The sequence below is a fragment of the Cetorhinus maximus genome, chromosome 13 (assembly GCF_964194155.1).
Source record: "Cetorhinus maximus chromosome 13, sCetMax3.hap1.1, whole genome shotgun sequence".
Classification (NCBI taxonomy): Eukaryota; Metazoa; Chordata; class Chondrichthyes; order Lamniformes; family Cetorhinidae; genus Cetorhinus; species Cetorhinus maximus.
In genome coordinates this window covers 99,126,783-99,144,396 of record NC_135891.1, presented here as the reverse complement: position 1 = coordinate 99,144,396, position 17,614 = coordinate 99,126,783, and the positions used below count along the sequence as shown (strand labels likewise).

At 42.3% G+C, this 17,614-nt stretch overlaps 1 protein-coding gene across 1 annotated transcript in view; it reads left to right on the top strand.

Annotated features, from left to right (window-relative positions):
* Nucleotides 1–17,614, top strand: part of LOC144688874 (unconventional myosin-Vb-like) — a 121,267-nt gene that overhangs the window by 70,587 nt on the left and 33,066 nt on the right. The window contains 3 exon segments of the mRNA XM_078555878.1: nt 1,905–1,955; nt 2,388–2,624; nt 4,119–4,216. Of these exon segments, the coding sequence (XP_078412004.1) occupies nt 1,905–1,955; nt 2,388–2,624; nt 4,119–4,216 (386 nt within the window).

Here is a 17,614-nt window from a genome sequence, read left to right as displayed (position 1 = left end):
ACTTGGGGTTGGGTGTGACAGTGCACAACTCAGATAACCTGTTTGACCTGAACTGAATATCAAATCCCACATCCTAGCTACTGCTATCTAATTCGACCTCTGCATTCTTGCCTGCCTTGCCCTATTTCGCTCTTGCTGAAATTCTTCCCACATCTCTATCAACAGTTCTTTGGAATCTCATTCCAAATGGAAAGAGATCCGTTTCTGTTTTTAATTTTCTTTTACAAAGTGCACCAGCTGTACATTTTACCTGCTTCAAAATGCTCCTTAGTTTTCCATTGCACTGCTGTTCCTTTGTATACTGTCAGTCTATTGCCCCTTGTTTTCAGAAGATTCAGTTAATGTTCTTTTTACTACTATCCAATTTTTTGAAGCATTTTTTTGCTTATAATTTAAAAGTCTGTATTTAGAAATATTCTTGGTTCACAGTATTTTGTCCTCCTGCTCTCACTGGGCACGCTTGTCTGTCTGCATTTTAATATCCCAATGACTGTAGCAAAGATAAACAATCTCTCCTCATCTTTCTTGACCTGACTCCAGCCTTCAGCATGGTAGACCACACCGTTCTCCTCCAATGCCACCTCCGTCATCCGGCTGGGTGGGCCTGCATTTCCTATCTAATAGTAGCCAGAGAATCACCTGCAATCTCATCCTGCTCCTGCACTTTTTTACCTCGTGCCCCCAAGGATCTGTTTGGCCCCCCTCCTGTTATCTACATATCCCCTCGACAACATCCAAAAAGTATCAATTTCCACATGTATGCTGGCGAAACCCAGCTTTACCTCGTCACCATCTTTCCTGACCCCTCCACAGTCTCTAAATTGTCATCCAGCACTGGATGAACAGAAATTTATTTCTGTTAAATATTAGGAAGACCAAAGCCTTTGTATTTGGTCCCTACCCACCAACTTCACACCCCCCCCGCCCGAAAAAAACCCTGGCCACAGTCTGAGTCTGAAATGGACTTTGCAAACTTGATGCCATCTAATGGCGAGATGAGCTACCAGCCATAACTAAGACCACTTTTTCCACCTCCATAACATCATCTGACTCTGCCTCTGTCTCAGCTCATGATGCTGAAACCCATTTCTGTGCCTTTGTTACCTCTAGACTTGTCTGTTTCAGTGCTCTTCTGGCCATCTGTAAAAGTGGTCATTTAAAACTCTGCTTGTGTGTCCTAATTTACAGCAAGTCCCATTCACCAAGTCCCATTCACCATTAGCCCTGTGCTCCTATTAACTCAAGGTTAAGCAGTGCCTCAATTTTAAAATGATCATTCTTGGTTTTTAAATCCCTCCATAGCATCTCTTCCCTATCTCACAACCCTCAGATATTTATGATCTTCTGGTGCTGATCTCTTGGGCATCCTCTATTTTTAATTACTCCACCATAAGTAGCTGCACCTTCAACTGCCCGAAGCTACAAAGCTCCCTTCTTAAATCCCTCTACCTTTCTACCACCTCCTTTTAAGGTACAGCATAGAACCCACCTCTGTCCAAGGTTTTGGTTCTGTCCCAATATCTGGGGTTCAGTATCAAAATTTGTTTTATAATGCTCTTGTGAAGTGCCTTAGGACACTTTTTATTACATTAAAGGCACTATATAAATACAAGTTATTGTTTTAACTGCCTTTCCTTTTAGGTCTTGTATTTGATTTTTAACTCAAATTACTTTTCTATTAAATTTGGTTTTTCTTCTTGGTTCACTCAGTTTCTTTAGGAGTTCAACCTTTTGGCAATGCTGCCTTCAATCTTTGAAGGATGTAAGATGCCTATTACGCTGGCAGCTATTTTCCTGTCCCCCTTTGATTTAGGCCAGAGATAAATAACTTGATTTAGTATGTTAAACTTGTTATCATGTGCTATTGTCATTTGTGACTTGGTGTGTTTAATTTATTTTAATAGGAAAGTGAAATGAGAGGTGCTGATATTGCAGAGACATGTAGCATTACTAAGGTATTATACATTTTTCGTTTTTCAGAATTGTCTAAGTGCAAAAGTGACCAAACTTGAATTCTAGATACTTCTGAACTGTGAAGCTATAATTTGCTGTAAATGTTGAGCTGTTGCCATATCATTCATCACTTTCAAGTGATTAGCTATGAGTTTGATGTCAAAGTTTACACGGTATCTTAAGTTTGATTATAGCACTTAATTGCTGCTCTTCACAGTATTGGGTGAGGATGAGTGGTAATAATGAAGCATTATATAATCTCTCATGTATTTTAAATCACTTGTGAACAGGCAAAATCTATGTTAAGAACATCTTTGAGATTCTTGGAATTTTGTTTGCTTAAAATGTATTTATAACATTGTGAAAATATTCATGTTTGTGATGTGAAGTACAAAGTAAATAAGCCGACAGTAATATTTCAAAATATTTACTAGTATCAAGAGCTTGAACATGAGAACCAGAAACTAAAGAATGAGCTCGATCAGCTAAGGAAAGACTTTGCTGAGAATTCTGCTGCAAAGGATATCGAAAAATGCGCAGATGCTGGTTACAATCTGCTGAACCAGCACAAAGCATCCACTGAGGAGATTGAAATGCTTAAAGAAGAACAGATTTGGCTAAAATCTCAGCTCCTTATGGCAAAAAAGGAAATTGACGCTATGAAAAACAAGGCAAGTGATGTATAAAAAATATTCCAAAGCTTCAAATTAAGTGCTTTTGCGCTCCTTCAGCTATACGCAAGATAATTCTGGACAATTCTTCAGGATACCTAGTGGTTTGCTTTTGACTTGTCCACAATTGTTTTTGCATCTAATGGAAGAAGTTGCTGGTGCCAAGCAGATCATCCTCCTCTTGAGAGCTAATGTTTCATGCCTTTGGCCATTTCTTCTGAAATTATTCCATATTTCCATTCGCAAAGCCCAATTTCCTTTTGGGCACTGCTTAAACTGATCTTTGTGTGAGGAAAATGTATCTGGCTCTGGCTCAGATTGAAATAGTGCTCCAATTAAGTGCTGGGTTAAAAGCAAAATACCGCGGATGCTGGAATTCTGAAACAAAGTGCTGGGAAAACTCCTCAGGTCTAACAGCATCTGTGGAGAGAAATAGAGTTAATGTTTTGAGCCCGTATGACTCCTCTTCAGAGCTAAAGAGAAGTAAAAATGTGATGAAATGTATACTGGTTAAAGGGGGTGGAGCAGGTGAAGCTGGATAGAAGGCCAGTGATGGGTGGAGGCAAAGGAGAGAATGACAAAGATGTCATGAGCAAAAGGGCAAAGGGGTGTTGATGGTAGTGGTACTGGCTGCCGGAGTAGTGCCGGGTTGCATTGTCCATTAAATGATTGCATTTCTCTTGTACCATGTAGGTCTCTTGCACTGTGACACAAATTAACACTTTTTCAAGCAGTGTAGTTTAGCAGCATAAAAATGCTATTAAAAGTTTGGAAGAAGGTTGAGATGTTGATGTGCCAGTATGTTATGACTTGGGCATTGTATGTAGATTTTCATCTCTAACTTTCCTGGTGGTCTGGTTTTGGTGTAGCATCTGTCTGTAGTACAGTTGTGGTGTAAAGATGTTTGAAATCTAGCTGCGGTTGGAATTGTCTATTGAGCTTAACTTGAAGCATCCGAATAGGATTTTGTTCAGCTGCAAAGCTTTGGGGGAAGAATCACAGTTCTTTGAACAAACCTTGTATCATTTGTTTATTTATGTTGATTTGTTACACAAATCCATAATGTCCTAGTGTCTGAGGAGAGTTTTTAAAAAAAAAAACTAACTCTTCAAACTGAAATTAGTTCAATTGTTAGAGCAGTAGGAACAAGAAAAGTAGCACCATTCATAAAAAACATAACATTGAGAATTGTGATACTGAAACCACAACATATCTGATCTAAAAGGTTATCTTTGGAAGTGATGCACACAAAATATAGCCCATACACGATGGTGGGGGGTGTTGGGGGGGGTGTGGTGTGGCACTCCCTATGTATAGGAAATTTGTGTCTTTTTGTTTCAAAAGGCTATTGTATCTCGCAAGTTCAATGAGTTGATGGGATATATGTTTTATTAGGTATTTGAGGCTTAAGCCAAAATACCATAGTAATTAAAAAGTTGCCTTTTTTGGATAGTCCTTTTTCGTTACATGTTCTATGGTTAATTCTGTTTACAGGCTACTATGGCAGATCTATTTGGATTACCTAAAGATGGATACAAAATGTCTGAGGAAGATCTCCGATGTGCTTATGATGCTGTCCGTGTGGCCAATAAGTAAGTGAAAAGGGAACTTTGAGCAGAAGGAGATTCATAATTGTAATCAAGGAAAACAATTTCATGTGTATTATCCTTTTTGTCTTTTGCTGACCAGTTTCCTTTCCTTCAGGTCGGAATAGTCACAGACCCGGGGCACATACGAAATCTGCCATTTGAAGCCCAGGCAATTCAACTTATTTATATTTTAATTCCTTGCTGGTTTGTTGTAGAATCATACAACACAGGATGCCATTCCACCCGTCATGCCTGTGCCAACTCTTGGAAAGAGTTATCCAATTAGCCCCATTCTCCATTCTTTATCCCCCCACAACCCTGCAAATCTTTCCTTGTCGAGTATATATTGAATTCCCTTTTGAAAGTTACAATTTTCTGCTTCCATTGCTCTCTACGGACAATATCTTCCAAATCATCGTAACTCCGTGCAAATTGGGGGGAAAGAAATTCTCCCAATTTCCCCTTTTTGGCCCTTTTTCAATTATCTTAAATGTATCCTCCTGGTTACTTGCACTCCTGCCAGAAGAAACAGTTTCTTATTTATTCTCAAAATCCTTCATAACGTTAAACACCTCTATTAAATCTCTGCTTCTCCAAGGAAAATGCTGGTGGATCTAAATTCTGGTCATATGCAACTTGAGAGGAATGCATGTTAATTGCAATGTGGATCATAACATGTTAAGAAACTGAATGTGGTAAATCTAAAAGCTGAAAGAAAGGCAGAGAAATGAGCATTTAGAGGGAAGGTCATGGTTAGCAGCTAGTTGAAATGGAGCAAATAGGAAGAAGGCTGAATGTGTGGCAAATGGAGATCAGTGGAGGGAGGAAAAGAAAACAAAATGAGAAATTGGCAAGATGTCAATATTGAATGGAGAAACTTTTGGTCTGTCTTTGATTTGAATTCACCCAGATCTCACTCCTGTAAAGGTAGATCCCAGTGCCTGCTGACTGAAGGCAGGTAGTGTTATCCAATGGAAATCACTGACCAGCTACAGATGTGACTATGGTGACAATTGTAGCCACATACACTGATTTTAGTAGGACACACCTTTAGATGCATGCGCACACATGCATGTGAAATACCCACATATTTACCGAACAATCATCTACCCTCGTTGAGTAATCAAGAAAGTGAGCATATTAATCAAAAAAACTTTCACATTCTACTTTTTGCCATTTACCAACAAATGCACAAAAAGATTAAAGTACACATGCATCTGTTTTGAATAACTATTGAAATCATGTGTCCAACAACTGTCTTACACTCATATATATTTATTTTTTAAAGTTGCATCTAAATTTCCAATTACCACATGACTATAGTGGCTATTGTATGGGATGGCAGACTTAAGGGGAACTAAGTTGATTAGATTCCAAATGTGGCTGTGAAAATTAAATTAAACAGAAAGAGGTGAACATTTAATGGAAGAAAGAATTTATTTACATTGAGCCCTGGGTGGCCAATAAATAAGTGAAGGGGAACTTGCTTGGAGCAGAAGGAGATTCATAATTGTAATCAAGAACATCAATTTCATGCATATTAGCCTTTTTGTCTTTTCCTACCTGAACGAAAGGAATTGGCAGACAATATCCTAACTGACCCATAGGGCACGTAGAAAATCTGCTCGAGTTAAGTTCACTGCAGTTGCCACTCCTGCAAAAGTGGCTTCTCAGCAGTCATTGACTATTAGTGAGAAGTTCTAAACCCACCAAATCTGGCTGGAGGGGAAAAGGTTGGTAGGAAGCTGAGAAATCCAGGAGTTGGGCTAGAAGCAAACAAACCTGTGAAGTGGGGCTGAATGAGCCACAAAAACTCCATACATGGCGGTGGCCTGAGATGCATAAGGTGAAGAGTAGTGAGCAATGGACTTGTATATGCATCTTAACAGCACCAGTGGTGGGTGGCCCAGAGCTGCTTGCTGAATGACTTGCCTGCATGTTGTGTAAACTTGAAAAAAGCTATTTTAATTCATTGACAGGAGTTGGGTCAAGTGGGGGTCATGCTTATAGCCTTAAAACGACAGACAAAATAGTAGAAGAAGGTCAACATAAAATGTAATTGGTACATCCAACCACTTACTGTTGTTTATGTATAAATGGTACAACAACTTCAGGCTAGGGATAGCCAAGTATCCAAAAGATTCTGTTTGACTTGCACCACTCAATTGCTTGCAAAAATGGTATCTGCCTCATTGTTCATATGCATTGAATGGTGAGGTTGCTCATATCTACTGTGTGAGTAAGTATTGAAATCACATGCCCAACAATTGTTTTACACTTTTATTTACTAAAAAAGAGGCCATTAGCTGTGTCTTAATTCCCAATTAGCGTATGTGACTAGTGGCTATTGTATGTGATAACAGACAGGTATGAACTACTGGTAAAGTTGCCACAAAGTCTAGTACATTTTGAATGTATTTATTTAGCAATGATCGGCAGTAATTAACATTCATCAGTCTGACATTATTACAGGTGTGGAGTCTCATTACTTCAGCTATAGTTGGAAATTTTATAAAATGTATAATTGAGAAATAAATGCCTGTTTCTCTCTCTTAATCCTTCAATTTATAATCTTTATTTCCAACTTTTTCCCTTTTCTGTATCTGATTACACCTACCCTATACTTCTCATTTCCTTCAGCTGTTTATATTGCAATCTTTGAATCTGGTTCAGGAGGCTTACCCTGTGCTTCTCACTGTCACATTCTCACCTCCCTCTTTCAGCGACATACCACAAACAATTTAAAAAGCTAAGTGTATGAAAGCTGCTCTGTCTAATGGTAGATGTCAATGGGCCACCTGCCACACCAAGTAATGGCCCGTTATTTTTGAATAAATTTCCTCGAATGCATTATGTACTCAGGAGAAGGTTGGTTGTAGCCTCTGGCTTTGAAGATCCTGAATTTTTTTGAATAATGGGACATTAGGTGGGAAACTGAAGCTTTTGAAGCTGATTTGTTCCCATAAACAGAAATATATTTCAGATATGGTATCTTGAAGTAATGTTTTGGACCTAGGTCCCTTGACTACATCTTCTCTCATAACATTTTAAATACTCTTAGTGCGCACTGTGCAGATGAAGTCAGCTTTATGGATCACCCAGGGAATAATGTACTATATGTTGTTTTCGTTCTTCCCTGCTAATTTGCAGTTGCAGGCAGTGGGTGTGACTATATTGCCAAATTACACTCGCTAATTACAGTCTGCTTTCCAGTCAGTTGACCAAATAGAATCCATGAAACTGAGAAACCAAGCACCAAGAAATCAATAATTGCAAAGATTTTCTACTTTGTTTCATTTGAAAACAGCATATTTACATGATGTAGCATCTGGAGGATATCGATCAAAAGTTCTGTGCCAGAGATGAGTACGGGAAGTGAGATTCCAAGATGCATTTATATACTAGAATACCAGCCATGTTCAGTCTGAGTATCCAAGCACGTCACTACCATCACATTCTTTCATTTAGTTTTAGAGCCGATTGTTCTCATTAACTTGTATTATGTAAGTTAAATGAAAGCTGCAAAAGCATCTCTCTGGTTACTAATAGGAATTTTAATGTAGTCCTTTGTTTGAGTTTCTTCAGCTACCAGCTGTGACTCGGTTGTAGCACTCCTGCCTCAATCTGAAGGCTGGAATTCAAGTTCCACTCTGAGCATAAAATCCAGGCTGACACCACCAGCATAGTGAAGAAGTCCTGTTTTAATTGTATTTTAATTGGGTGTTTAATAGTATTCAGGTGGAGTATTAATTGAGGATTTGCTTGGCTCTTATTTATAGGTGCATACTGAAATGGTTGATTGGGTTTTTGGAGGCACATTCTTGTTGTGAGTATCTCTAAGTCTCTCAAGTGTAAGGACTAGGCTCCAGTTTTATCCTTCATTGCCTGACTATCTGGAATGTGATCTGGTGCACTGTTGAACCTGTTATCCTTTGGATGAGACATTTTCAAACAAAGCCTTCTGCACCCCACCCCTTCCTCCTCAGTTGAACATAAGGTTCCATGGCACTCTTTGAAGGAGCACAGACGTTCTTATAATTCTAGCCAATATTTATCCTTCAACCAAAACCTAAAAAACAATGATCTGGTCATTTTCTCATTGCTGTCTTTGGGAGCTTGCTGTGTACAAATTGACTGTCATATTTTCCACATTAACAATGTAACAATGGCTATAGAACATTTTGTGATATTGAGAGATCATGAAGGCCTCTACATACGTTTTTAAAATTTGTGCTTTGAAGGTGAGATTTTTAAGTTTCTTACTTGGAAGGCAGGTTTGTATATAAGGTTAATGAGCTGTGGGTTTTTCGTTGATTTGGACTTATTGGAGTTCAATCTTCTATACTTGAGGGAATAAAAACATACTGAGCAGTCTAACATTTAGCCCTTATAGCCTGGTATCATTCAGACGCATCTGCAATGTGCCCCTTCTAAATATATTCTTCCTGAAGTCTGGTGTTTAGAACTGAATGCAATGTTCAAGATGCACTTCCTTCATCTTGGCAATCAAATCTTCAATATTACTGTGTAGATGGTGAGGGCAGATGTTTTTATACTTTCTCCTTTAACTATAGTGTATTGTTTCATTTTTTTTTTTGAATAATGAATAATCTTCACAATCATTCCCTTCTACTATTTCCTTAGTCTTTTGGTTAGGGTGTTTATAGGAAATTGGCTTTAGGTTTGACTAGGATTTTCTGATCTATACTATCATGCAGATCCTAACTCTTCATTGCAAGAGCAAAAGGTCGCGTGTGGTATGGATAGCAGGGCTTAAAATCTAGGGGCTTGCTTAAGCTAGTGATTGATTCCAAAGAACTCAAAATAGGTTGGGCTGTGTGTGAAGGGCCAAAGCCTTAGCCCTCATATGAACAAAGATGGAATTTTGAGGGGTGTCGCAGCCAAATCTGATCATCATCTAACCTACTGTCTGCTCTGTGTGTGTGTGTGTTCGTGTGTGTGTGTTCGTGTGTGTGTGTTCGTGTGTGTGTGTTCGTGTGTGTGTGTTCGTGTGTGTGTGTTCGTGTGTGTGTGTTCGTGTGTGTGTGTTCGTGTGTGTGTGTTCGTGTGTGTGTGCTCGTGTGTGTGTGTGTTCGTGTGTGTGTGTGTTCGTGTGTGTGTGTGTTCGTGTGTGTGTGTGTTCGTGTGTGTGTGTGTTCGTGTGTGTGTGTGTTCGTGTGTGTGTGTGTTCGTGTGTGTGTGTGTTCGTGTGTGTGTGTTCGTGTGTGTGTGTTCGTGTGTGTGTGTTCGTGTGTGTGTGTTCGTGTGTGTGTGTTCGTGTGTGTGTGTTCGTGTGTGTGTGTTCGTGTGTGTGTGTTCGTGTGTGTGTGTGTTCGTGTGTGTGTGTTCGTGTGTGTGCGTTCGTGTGTGTGCGTTCGTGTGTGTGCGTTCGTGTGTGTGCGTTCGTGTGTGTGCGTTCGTGTGTGTGCGTTCGTGTGTGTTCGTTCGTGTGTGTTCGTTCGTGTGTGTTCGTTCGTGTGTGTTCGTTCGTGTGTGTTCGTTCGTGTGTGTTCGTTCGTGTGTGTTCGTTCGTGTGTGTTCGTTCGTGTGTGTTCGTTCGTGTGTGTTCGTTCGTGTGTGTTCGTTCGTGTGTGTTCGTTCGTGTGTGTTCGTTCGTGTGTGTTCGTTCGTGTGTGTTCGTTCGTGTGTGTTCGTTCGTGTGTGTTCGTGTGTGTGTGTTCGTGTGTGTGTGTTCGTGTGTGTGTGTTCGTGTGTGTGTGTTCGTGTGTGTGTGTTCGTGTGTGTTTGTGTTCGTGTGTGTTTGTGTTCGTGTGTGTTTGTGTTCGTGTGTGTTTGTGTTCGTGTGTGTTTGTGTTCGTGTGTGTGTTTGTGTTCGTGTGTGTTTGTGTTCGTGTGTGTGTGTGTTCGTGTGTGTGTGTGTGTTCGTGTGTGTGTGTGTGTTCGTGTGTGTGTGTGTGTTCGTGTGTGTGTGTGTGTTCGTGTGTGTGTGTGTGTGTGTGTGTGTGTGTGTGTGTTTGTGTTCGTGTGTTCGTGTGTGTTTGTGTTCGTGTGTGTTTGTGTTTGTGTTCGTGTGTTCGTGTGTGTTTGTGTTCGTGTGTTCGTGTGTGTGTGTGTTCGTGTGTTCGTGTGTGTTTGTGTTCGTGTGTTCGTGTGTGTTTGTGTTCGTGTGTTCGTGTGTGTTTGTGTTCGTGTGTTCGTGTGTGTTTGTGTTCGTGTGTTCGTGTGTGTTTGTGTTTGTGTTCGTGTGTTCGTGTGTGTTTGTGTTTGTGTTCGTGTGTTCGTGTGTGTTTGTGTTCGTGTGTTCGTGTGTGTTTGTGTTCGTGTGTTCGTGTGTGTTCGTGTGTTCGTGTGTGTTTGTGTTCGTGTGTTCGTGTGTGTTTGTGTTCGTGTGTGTTTGTGTTCGTGTGTTCGTGTGTGTTTGTGTTCGTGTGTTCGTGTGTGTTTGTGTTCGTGTGTTCGTGTGTGTTTGTGTTCGTGTGTGTTTGTGTTCGTGTGTGTTTGTGTTCGTGTGTGTTTGTGTTCGTGTGTGTTTGTGTTCGTGTGTGTTTGTGTTCGTGTGTGTTTGTGTTCGTGTGTGTTTGTGTTCGTGTGTTCGTGTGTTCGTGTGTTCGTGTGTGTTTGTGTTCGTGTGTGTTTGTGTTCGTGTGTGTTTGTGTTCGTGTGTGTTTGTGTTCGTGTGTTTGTGTTCGTGTGTTTGTGTTCGTGTGTTTGTGTTCGTGTGTTTGTGTTCGTGTGTTTGTGTTCGTGTGTTTGTGTTCGTGTGTTCGTGTGTGTTTGTGTTCGTGTGTTCGTGTGTGTTTGTGTTCGTGTGTTCGTGTGTGTTTGTGTTCGTGTGTTCGTGTGTGTTTGTGTTCGTGTGTGTTTGTGTTCGTGTGTTCGTGTGTGTTTGTGTTCGTGTGTGTTTGTGTTCGTGTGTTCGTGTGTGTTTGTGTTCGTGTGTGTTTGTGTTCGTGTGTGTTTGTGTTCGTGTGTTCGTGTGTGTTTGTGTTCGTGTGTGTTTGTGTTCGTGTGTTCGTGTGTGTTTGTGTTCGTGTGTGTTTGTGTTCGTGTGTTCGTGTGTGTTTGTGTTCGTGTGTGTTTGTGTTCGTGTGTGTTTGTGTTCGTGTGTGTTTGTGTTCGTGTGTGTTTGTGTTCGTGTGTGTTTGTGTTCGTGTGTGTTTGTGTTCGTGTGTGTTTGTGTTCGTGTGTGTTTGTGTTCGTGTGTGTTTGTGTTCGTGTGTTCGTGTTCGTGTGTTCGTGTGTGTTTGTGTTCGTGTGTGTTTGTGTTCGTGTGTGTTTGTGTTCGTGTGTGTTTGTGTTCGTGTGTGTTTGTGTTCGTGTGTGTTTGTGTTCGTGTGTGTTTGTGTTCGTGTGTGTTTGTGTTCGTGTGTTTGTGTTCGTGTGTTTGTGTTCGTGTGTTTGTGTTCGTGTGTTTGTGTTCGTGTGTTTGTGTTCGTGTGTTTGTGTTCGTGTGTTTGTGTTCGTGTGTTTGTGTTCGTGTGTTTGTGTTCGTGTGTTTGTGTTCGTGTGTTTGTGTTCGTGTGTTTGTGTTCGTGTGTTTGTGTTCGTGTGTTTGTGTTCGTGTGTTTGTGTTCGTGTGTTCGTGTGTGTTTGTGTTCGTGTGTTCGTGTGTGTTTGTGTTCGTGTGTTCGTGTGTGTTTGTGTTCGTGTGTTCGTGTGTGTTTGTGTTCGTGTGTTCGTGTGTGTTTGTGTTTGTGTTCGTGTGTTCGTGTGTGTTTGTGTTCGTGTGTTCGTGTGTGTTTGTGTTCGTGTGTTCGTGTGTGTTTGTGTTCGTGTGTTCGTGTGTGTTTGTGTTCGTGTGTTCGTGTGTGTTTGTGTTCGTGTGTGTTTGTGTTCGTGTGTGTTTGTGTTCGTGTGTGTTTGTGTTCGTGTGTTCGTGTGTGTTTGTGTTCGTGTGTTCGTGTGTGTTTGTGTTCGTGTGTTCGTGTGTGTTTGTGTTCGTGTGTTCGTGTGTGTTTGTGTTTGTGTTCGTGTGTTCGTGTGTGTTTGTGTTCGTGTGTTCGTGTGTGTTTGTGTTCGTGTGTTCGTGTGTGTTTGTGTTCGTGTGTTCGTGTGTGTTTGTGTTCGTGTGTTCGTGTGTGTTTGTGTTCGTGTGTGTTTGTGTTCGTGTGTGTTTGTGTTCGTGTGTGTTTGTGTTCGTGTGTGTTTGTGTTTGTGTTCGTGTGTTCGTGTGTGTTTGTGTTCGTGTGTGTTTGTGTTCGTGTGTGTTTGTGTTCGTGTGTGTTTGTGTTCGTGTGTGTTTGTGTTCGTGTGTGTTTGTGTTCGTGTGTGTTTGTGTTCGTGTGTGTTTGTGTTCGTGTGTGTTTGTGTTCGTGTGTGTTTGTGTTCGTGTGTGTTCGTGTGTGTTCGTGTGTGTTCGTGTGTGTTCGTGTGTGTTCGTGTGTGTTCGTGTTCGTGTGTTCGTGTTCGTGTGTTCGTGTTCGTGTGTTCGTGTTCGTGTGTTCGTGTTCGTGTGTTCGTGTTCGTGTGTTCGTGTGTTTGTGTTCGTGTGTTTGTGTTCGTGTGTTTGTGTTCGTGTGTTTGTGTTCGTGTGTTTGTGTTCGTGTGTTTGTGTTCGTGTGTTTGTGTTCGTGTGTTTGTGTTCGTGTGTTTGTGTTCGTGTGTTTGTGTTCGTGTGTTTGTGTTTGTGTGTTTGTGTTTGTGTGTTTGTGTTCGTGTGTTTGTGTTCGTGTGTTTGTGTTCGTGTGTTTGTGTTCGTGTGTTTGTGTTCGTGTGTTTGTGTTCGTGTGTTTGTGTTCGTGTGTTTGTGTTCGTGTGTTTGTGTTCGTGTGTTTGTGTTCGTGTGTTTGTGTTCGTGTGTTTGTGTTCGTGTGTTTGTGTTCGTGTGTTTGTGTTCGTGTGTTTGTGTTCGTGTGTTTGTGTTCGTGTGTTTGTGTTCGTGTGTTTGTGTTCGTGTGTTTGTGTTCGTGTGTTTGTGTTCGTGTGTTTGTGTTCGTGTGTTTGTGTTCGTGTGTTTGTGTTCGTGTGTTTGTGTTCGTGTGTTTGTGTTCGTGTGTTTGTGTTCGTGTGTTCGTGTGTTCGTGTGTGTTTGTGTGTTCGTGTGTGTTTGTGTTCGTGTGTTCGTGTGTGTTTGTGTTCGTGTGTGTTTGTGTTCGTGTGTGTTTGTGTTCGTGTGTGTTTGTGTTCGTGTGTGTTTGTGTTCGTGTGTGTTTGTGTTCGTGTGTGTTTGTGTTCGTGTGTGTTTGTGTTCGTGTGTGTTTGTGTTCGTGTGTGTTTGTGTTCGTGTGTGTTTGTGTTCGTGTGTGTTTGTGTTCGTGTGTGTTTGTGTTCGTGTGTGTTTGTGTTCGTGTGTGTTTGTGTTCGTGTGTGTTTGTGTTCGTGTGTTCGTGTGTGTTTGTGTTCGTGTGTGTTTGTGTTCGTGTGTTCGTGTGTGTTTGTGTTCGTGTGTTTGTGTTCGTGTGTTTGTGTTCGTGTGTTTGTGTTCGTGTGTTTGTGTTCGTGTGTTTGTGTTCGTGTGTTTGTGTTCGTGTGTTTGTGTTCGTGTGTTTGTGTTCGTGTGTTTGTGTTCGTGTGTTTGTGTTCGTGTGTTCGTGTTCGTGTGTTCGTGTTCGTGTGTTCGTGTTCGTGTGTTCGTGTTCGTGTGTTCGTGTTCGTGTGTTCGTGTTCGTGTGTTCGTGTTCGTGTGTTCGTGTTCGTGTGTTCGTGTTCGTGTGTTCGTGTTCGTGTGTTCGTGTTCGTGTGTGTGTGTTCGTGTGTTTGTGTTCGTGTGTGTGTGTGTGTGTGCGTTCGTGTGTGTGTGTGTGTTCGTGTGTGTGTGTGTGTGTGTGTTCGTGTGTGTGTGTGCGTTCCTGTGTGCGTGTGTGTTTGTGTTCGTGTGTTCGTGTGTGTTTGTGTTCGTGTGTGTTTGTGTTCGTGTGTGTTTGTGTTCGTGTGTGTTTGTGTTCGTGTGTGTTTGTGTTCGTGTGTGTTTGTGTTCGTGTGTGTTTGTGTTCGTGTGTGTTTGTGTTCGTGTGTGTTTGTGTTCGTGTGTGTTTGTGTTCGTGTGTGTTTGTGTTCGTGTGTGTTTGTGTTCGTGTGTGTTTGTGTTCGTGTGTGTTTGTGTTCGTGTGTGTTTGTGTTCGTGTGTGTTTGTGTTCGTGTGTGTTTGTGTTCGTGTGTTCGTGTGTGTTTGTGTTCGTGTGTGTTTGTGTTCGTGTGTGTTTGTGTTCGTGTGTTTGTGTTCGTGTGTGTTTGTGTTCGTGTGTTCGTGTGTGTTTGTGTTCGTGTGTGTTTGTGTTCGTGTGTTCGTGTGTGTTTGTGTTCGTGTGTTTGTGTTCGTGTGTTTGTGTTCGTGTGTTTGTGTTCGTGTGTTTGTGTTCGTGTGTTCGTGTTCGTGTGTTCGTGTTCGTGTGTTCGTGTTCGTGTGTTCGTGTTCGTGTGTTCGTGTTCGTGTGTTCGTGTTCGTGTGTTCGTGTTCGTGTGTTCGTGTTCGTGTGTTCGTGTTCGTGTGTTCGTGTTCGTGTGTTCGTGTTCGTGTGTGTGTGTTCGTGTGTTTGTGTTCGTGTGTTTGTGTTCGTGTGTGTGTGTGTGTGTGCGTTCGTGTGTGTGTGTGTGTTCCTGTGTGTGTGTGTGTGTGTGTTCGTGTGTGTGTGTGTGTGTGTTCGTGTGTGTGTGTGCGTTCCTGTGTGCGTGTGTGTTTGTGTTCGTGTGTTCGTGTGTGTTTGTGTTCGTGTGTGTTTGTGTTCGTGTGTGTTTGTGTTCGTGTGTGTTTGTGTTCGTGTGTGTTTGTGTTCGTGTGTGTTTGTGTTCGTGTGTGTTTGTGTTCGTGTGTGTTTGTGTTCGTGTGTGTTTGTGTTCGTGTGTGTTTGTGTTCGTGTGTGTTTGTGTTCGTGTGTGTTTGTGTTCGTGTGTGTTTGTGTTCGTGTGTTCGTGTGTGTTTGTGTTCGTGTGTGTTTGTGTTCGTGTGTGTTTGTGTTCGTGTGTTTGTGTTCGTGTGTTTGTGTTCGTGTGTTTGTGTTCGTGTGTTTGTGTTCGTGTGTTTGTGTTCGTGTGTTTGTGTTCGTGTGTTTGTGTTCGTGTGTTTGTGTTCGTGTGTTTGTGTTCGTGTGTTTGTGTTCGTGTGTTTGTGTTCGTGTGTTTGTGTTCGTGTGTTTGTGTTCGTGTGTTTGTGTTCGTGTGTTTGTGTTCGTGTGTTTGTGTTCGTGTGTTTGTGTTCGTGTGTTTGTGTTCGTGTGTTTGTGTTCGTGTGTTTGTGTTCGTGTGTTTGTGTTCGTGTGTTTGTGTTCGTGTGTTTGTGTTCGTGTGTTTGTGTTCGTGTGTTTGTGTTCGTGTGTTCGTGTTCGTGTGTTCGTGTTCGTGTGTTCGTGTTCGTGTGTTCGTGTTCGTGTGTTCGTGTTCGTGTGTGTGTGTTCGTGTGTTTGTGTTCGTGTGTTTGTGTTCGTGTGTTTGTGTTCGTGTGTGTGTGTTCGTGTGTGTGTGTGTGTGTGCGTTCGTGTGTGTGTGTGTGTTCGTGTGTGTGTGTGTGTGTGTGTGTGTTCGTGTGTGTGTGTGTGTGTGTGTGTTCGTGTGTGTGTGTGTGTGTGTTCGTGTGTGTGTGTGTGTGCGTTCCTGTGTGCGTGTGTGTTTGTGTTCGTGTGTTCGTGTGTGTTTGTGTTCGTGTGTGTTTGTGTTCGTGTGTGTTTGTGTTCGTGTGTGTTTGTGTTCGTGTGTGTTTGTGTTCGTGTGTGTTTGTGTTCGTGTGTGTTTGTGTTCGTGTGTGTTTGTGTTCGTGTGTGTTTGTGTTCGTGTGTGTTTGTGTTCGTGTGTGTTTGTGTTCGTGTGTGTTTGTGTTCGTGTGTTCGTGTGTGTTTGTGTTCGTGTGTGTTTGTGTTCGTGTGTTTGTGTTCGTGTGTTTGTGTTCGTGTGTTTGTGTTCGTGTGTTTGTGTTCGTGTGTTTGTGTTCGTGTGTTTGTGTTCGTGTGTGTGTTCGTGTGTGTGTGTGTTCGTGTGTGTGTGTGTGTTCGTGTGTGTGTGTGTGTTCGTGTGTGTGTGTGTGTTCGTGTGTGTGTGTGTGTTCGTGTGTGTGTGTGTGTTCGTGTGTGTGTGTGTGTGTTCGTGTGTGTGTGTGTGTTCGTGTGTGTGTGTGTGTTCGTGTGTGTGTGTGTTCGTGTGTGTGTGTGTGTTCGTGTGTGTGTGTGTGTTCGTGTGTGTGTGTGTGTTCGTGTGTGTGTGTGTGTTCGTGTGTGTGTGTGTGTTCGTGTGTGTGTGTGTGTTCGTGTGTGTGTGTGTGTTCGTGTGTGTGTGTGTGTGTTCGTGTGTGTGTGTGTGTGTTCGTGTGTGTGTGTGTGTGTTCGTGTGTGTGTGTGTGTGTGTTCGTGTGTGTGTGTGTGTGTTCGTGTGTGTGTGTGTGTGTGTTCGTGTGTGTGTGTGTGTGTTCGTGTGTGTGTGTGTGTGTTCGTGTGTGTGTGTGTGTGTTCGTGTGTGTGTGTGTGTGTTCGTGTGTGTGTGTGTGTGTTCGTGTGTGTGTGTTCGTGTGTGTGTGTTCGTGTGTGTGTGTGTTCGTGTGTGTGTGTGTTCGTGTGTGTGTGTGTTCGTGTGTGTGTGTGTTCGTGTGTGTGTGTGTTCGTGTGTGTGTGTTCGTGTGTGTGTGTTCGTGTGTGTGTGTGTTCGTGTGTGTGTGTGTTCGTGTGTGTGTGTGTTCGTGTGTGTGTGTGTTCGTGTGTGTGTGTGTTCGTGTGTGTGTGTGTTCGTGTGTGTGTGTGTTCGTGTGTGTGTGTGTTCGTGTGTGTGTGTGTTCGTGTGTGTGTGTGTGTGTGTTCGTGTGTGTGTGTGCGTTCCTGTGTGCGTGTGTGTTTGTGTTCGTGTGTTCGTGTGTGTTTGTGTTCGTGTGTGTTTGTGTTCGTGTGTGTTTGTGTTCGTGTGTGTTTGTGTTCGTGTGTGTTTGTGTTCGTGTGTGTTTGTGTTCGTGTGTGTTTGTGTTCGTGTGTGTTTGTGTTCGTGTGTGTTTGTGTTCGTGTGTGTTTGTGTTCGTGTGTGTTTGTGTTCGTGTGTGTTTGTGTTCGTGTGTGTTTGTGTTCGTGTGTTCGTGTGTGTTTGTGTTCGTGTGTGTTTGTGTTCGTGTGTGTTTGTGTTCGTGTGTTTGTGTTCGTGTGTTTGTGTTCGTGTGTTTGTGTTCGTGTGTTTGTGTTCGTGTGTTTGTGTTCGTGTGTTTGTGTTCGTGTGTTTGTGTTCGTGTGTTTGTGTTCGTGTGTTTGTGTTCGTGTGTTTGTGTTCGTGTGTTTGTGTTCGTGTGTTTGTGTTCGTGTGTTTGTGTTCGTGTGTTTGTGTTCGTGTGTTTGTGTTCGTGTGTTTGTGTTCGTGTGTTTGTGTTCGTGTGTTTGTGTTCGTGTGTTTGTGTTCGTGTGTTTGTGTTCGTGTGTTTGTGTTCGTGTGTTTGTGTTCGTGTGTTTGTGTTCGTGTGTTTGTGTTCGTGTGTTTGTGTTCGTGTGTTCGTGTTCGTGTGTTCGTGTTCGTGTGTTCGTGTTCGTGTGTTCGTGTTCGTGT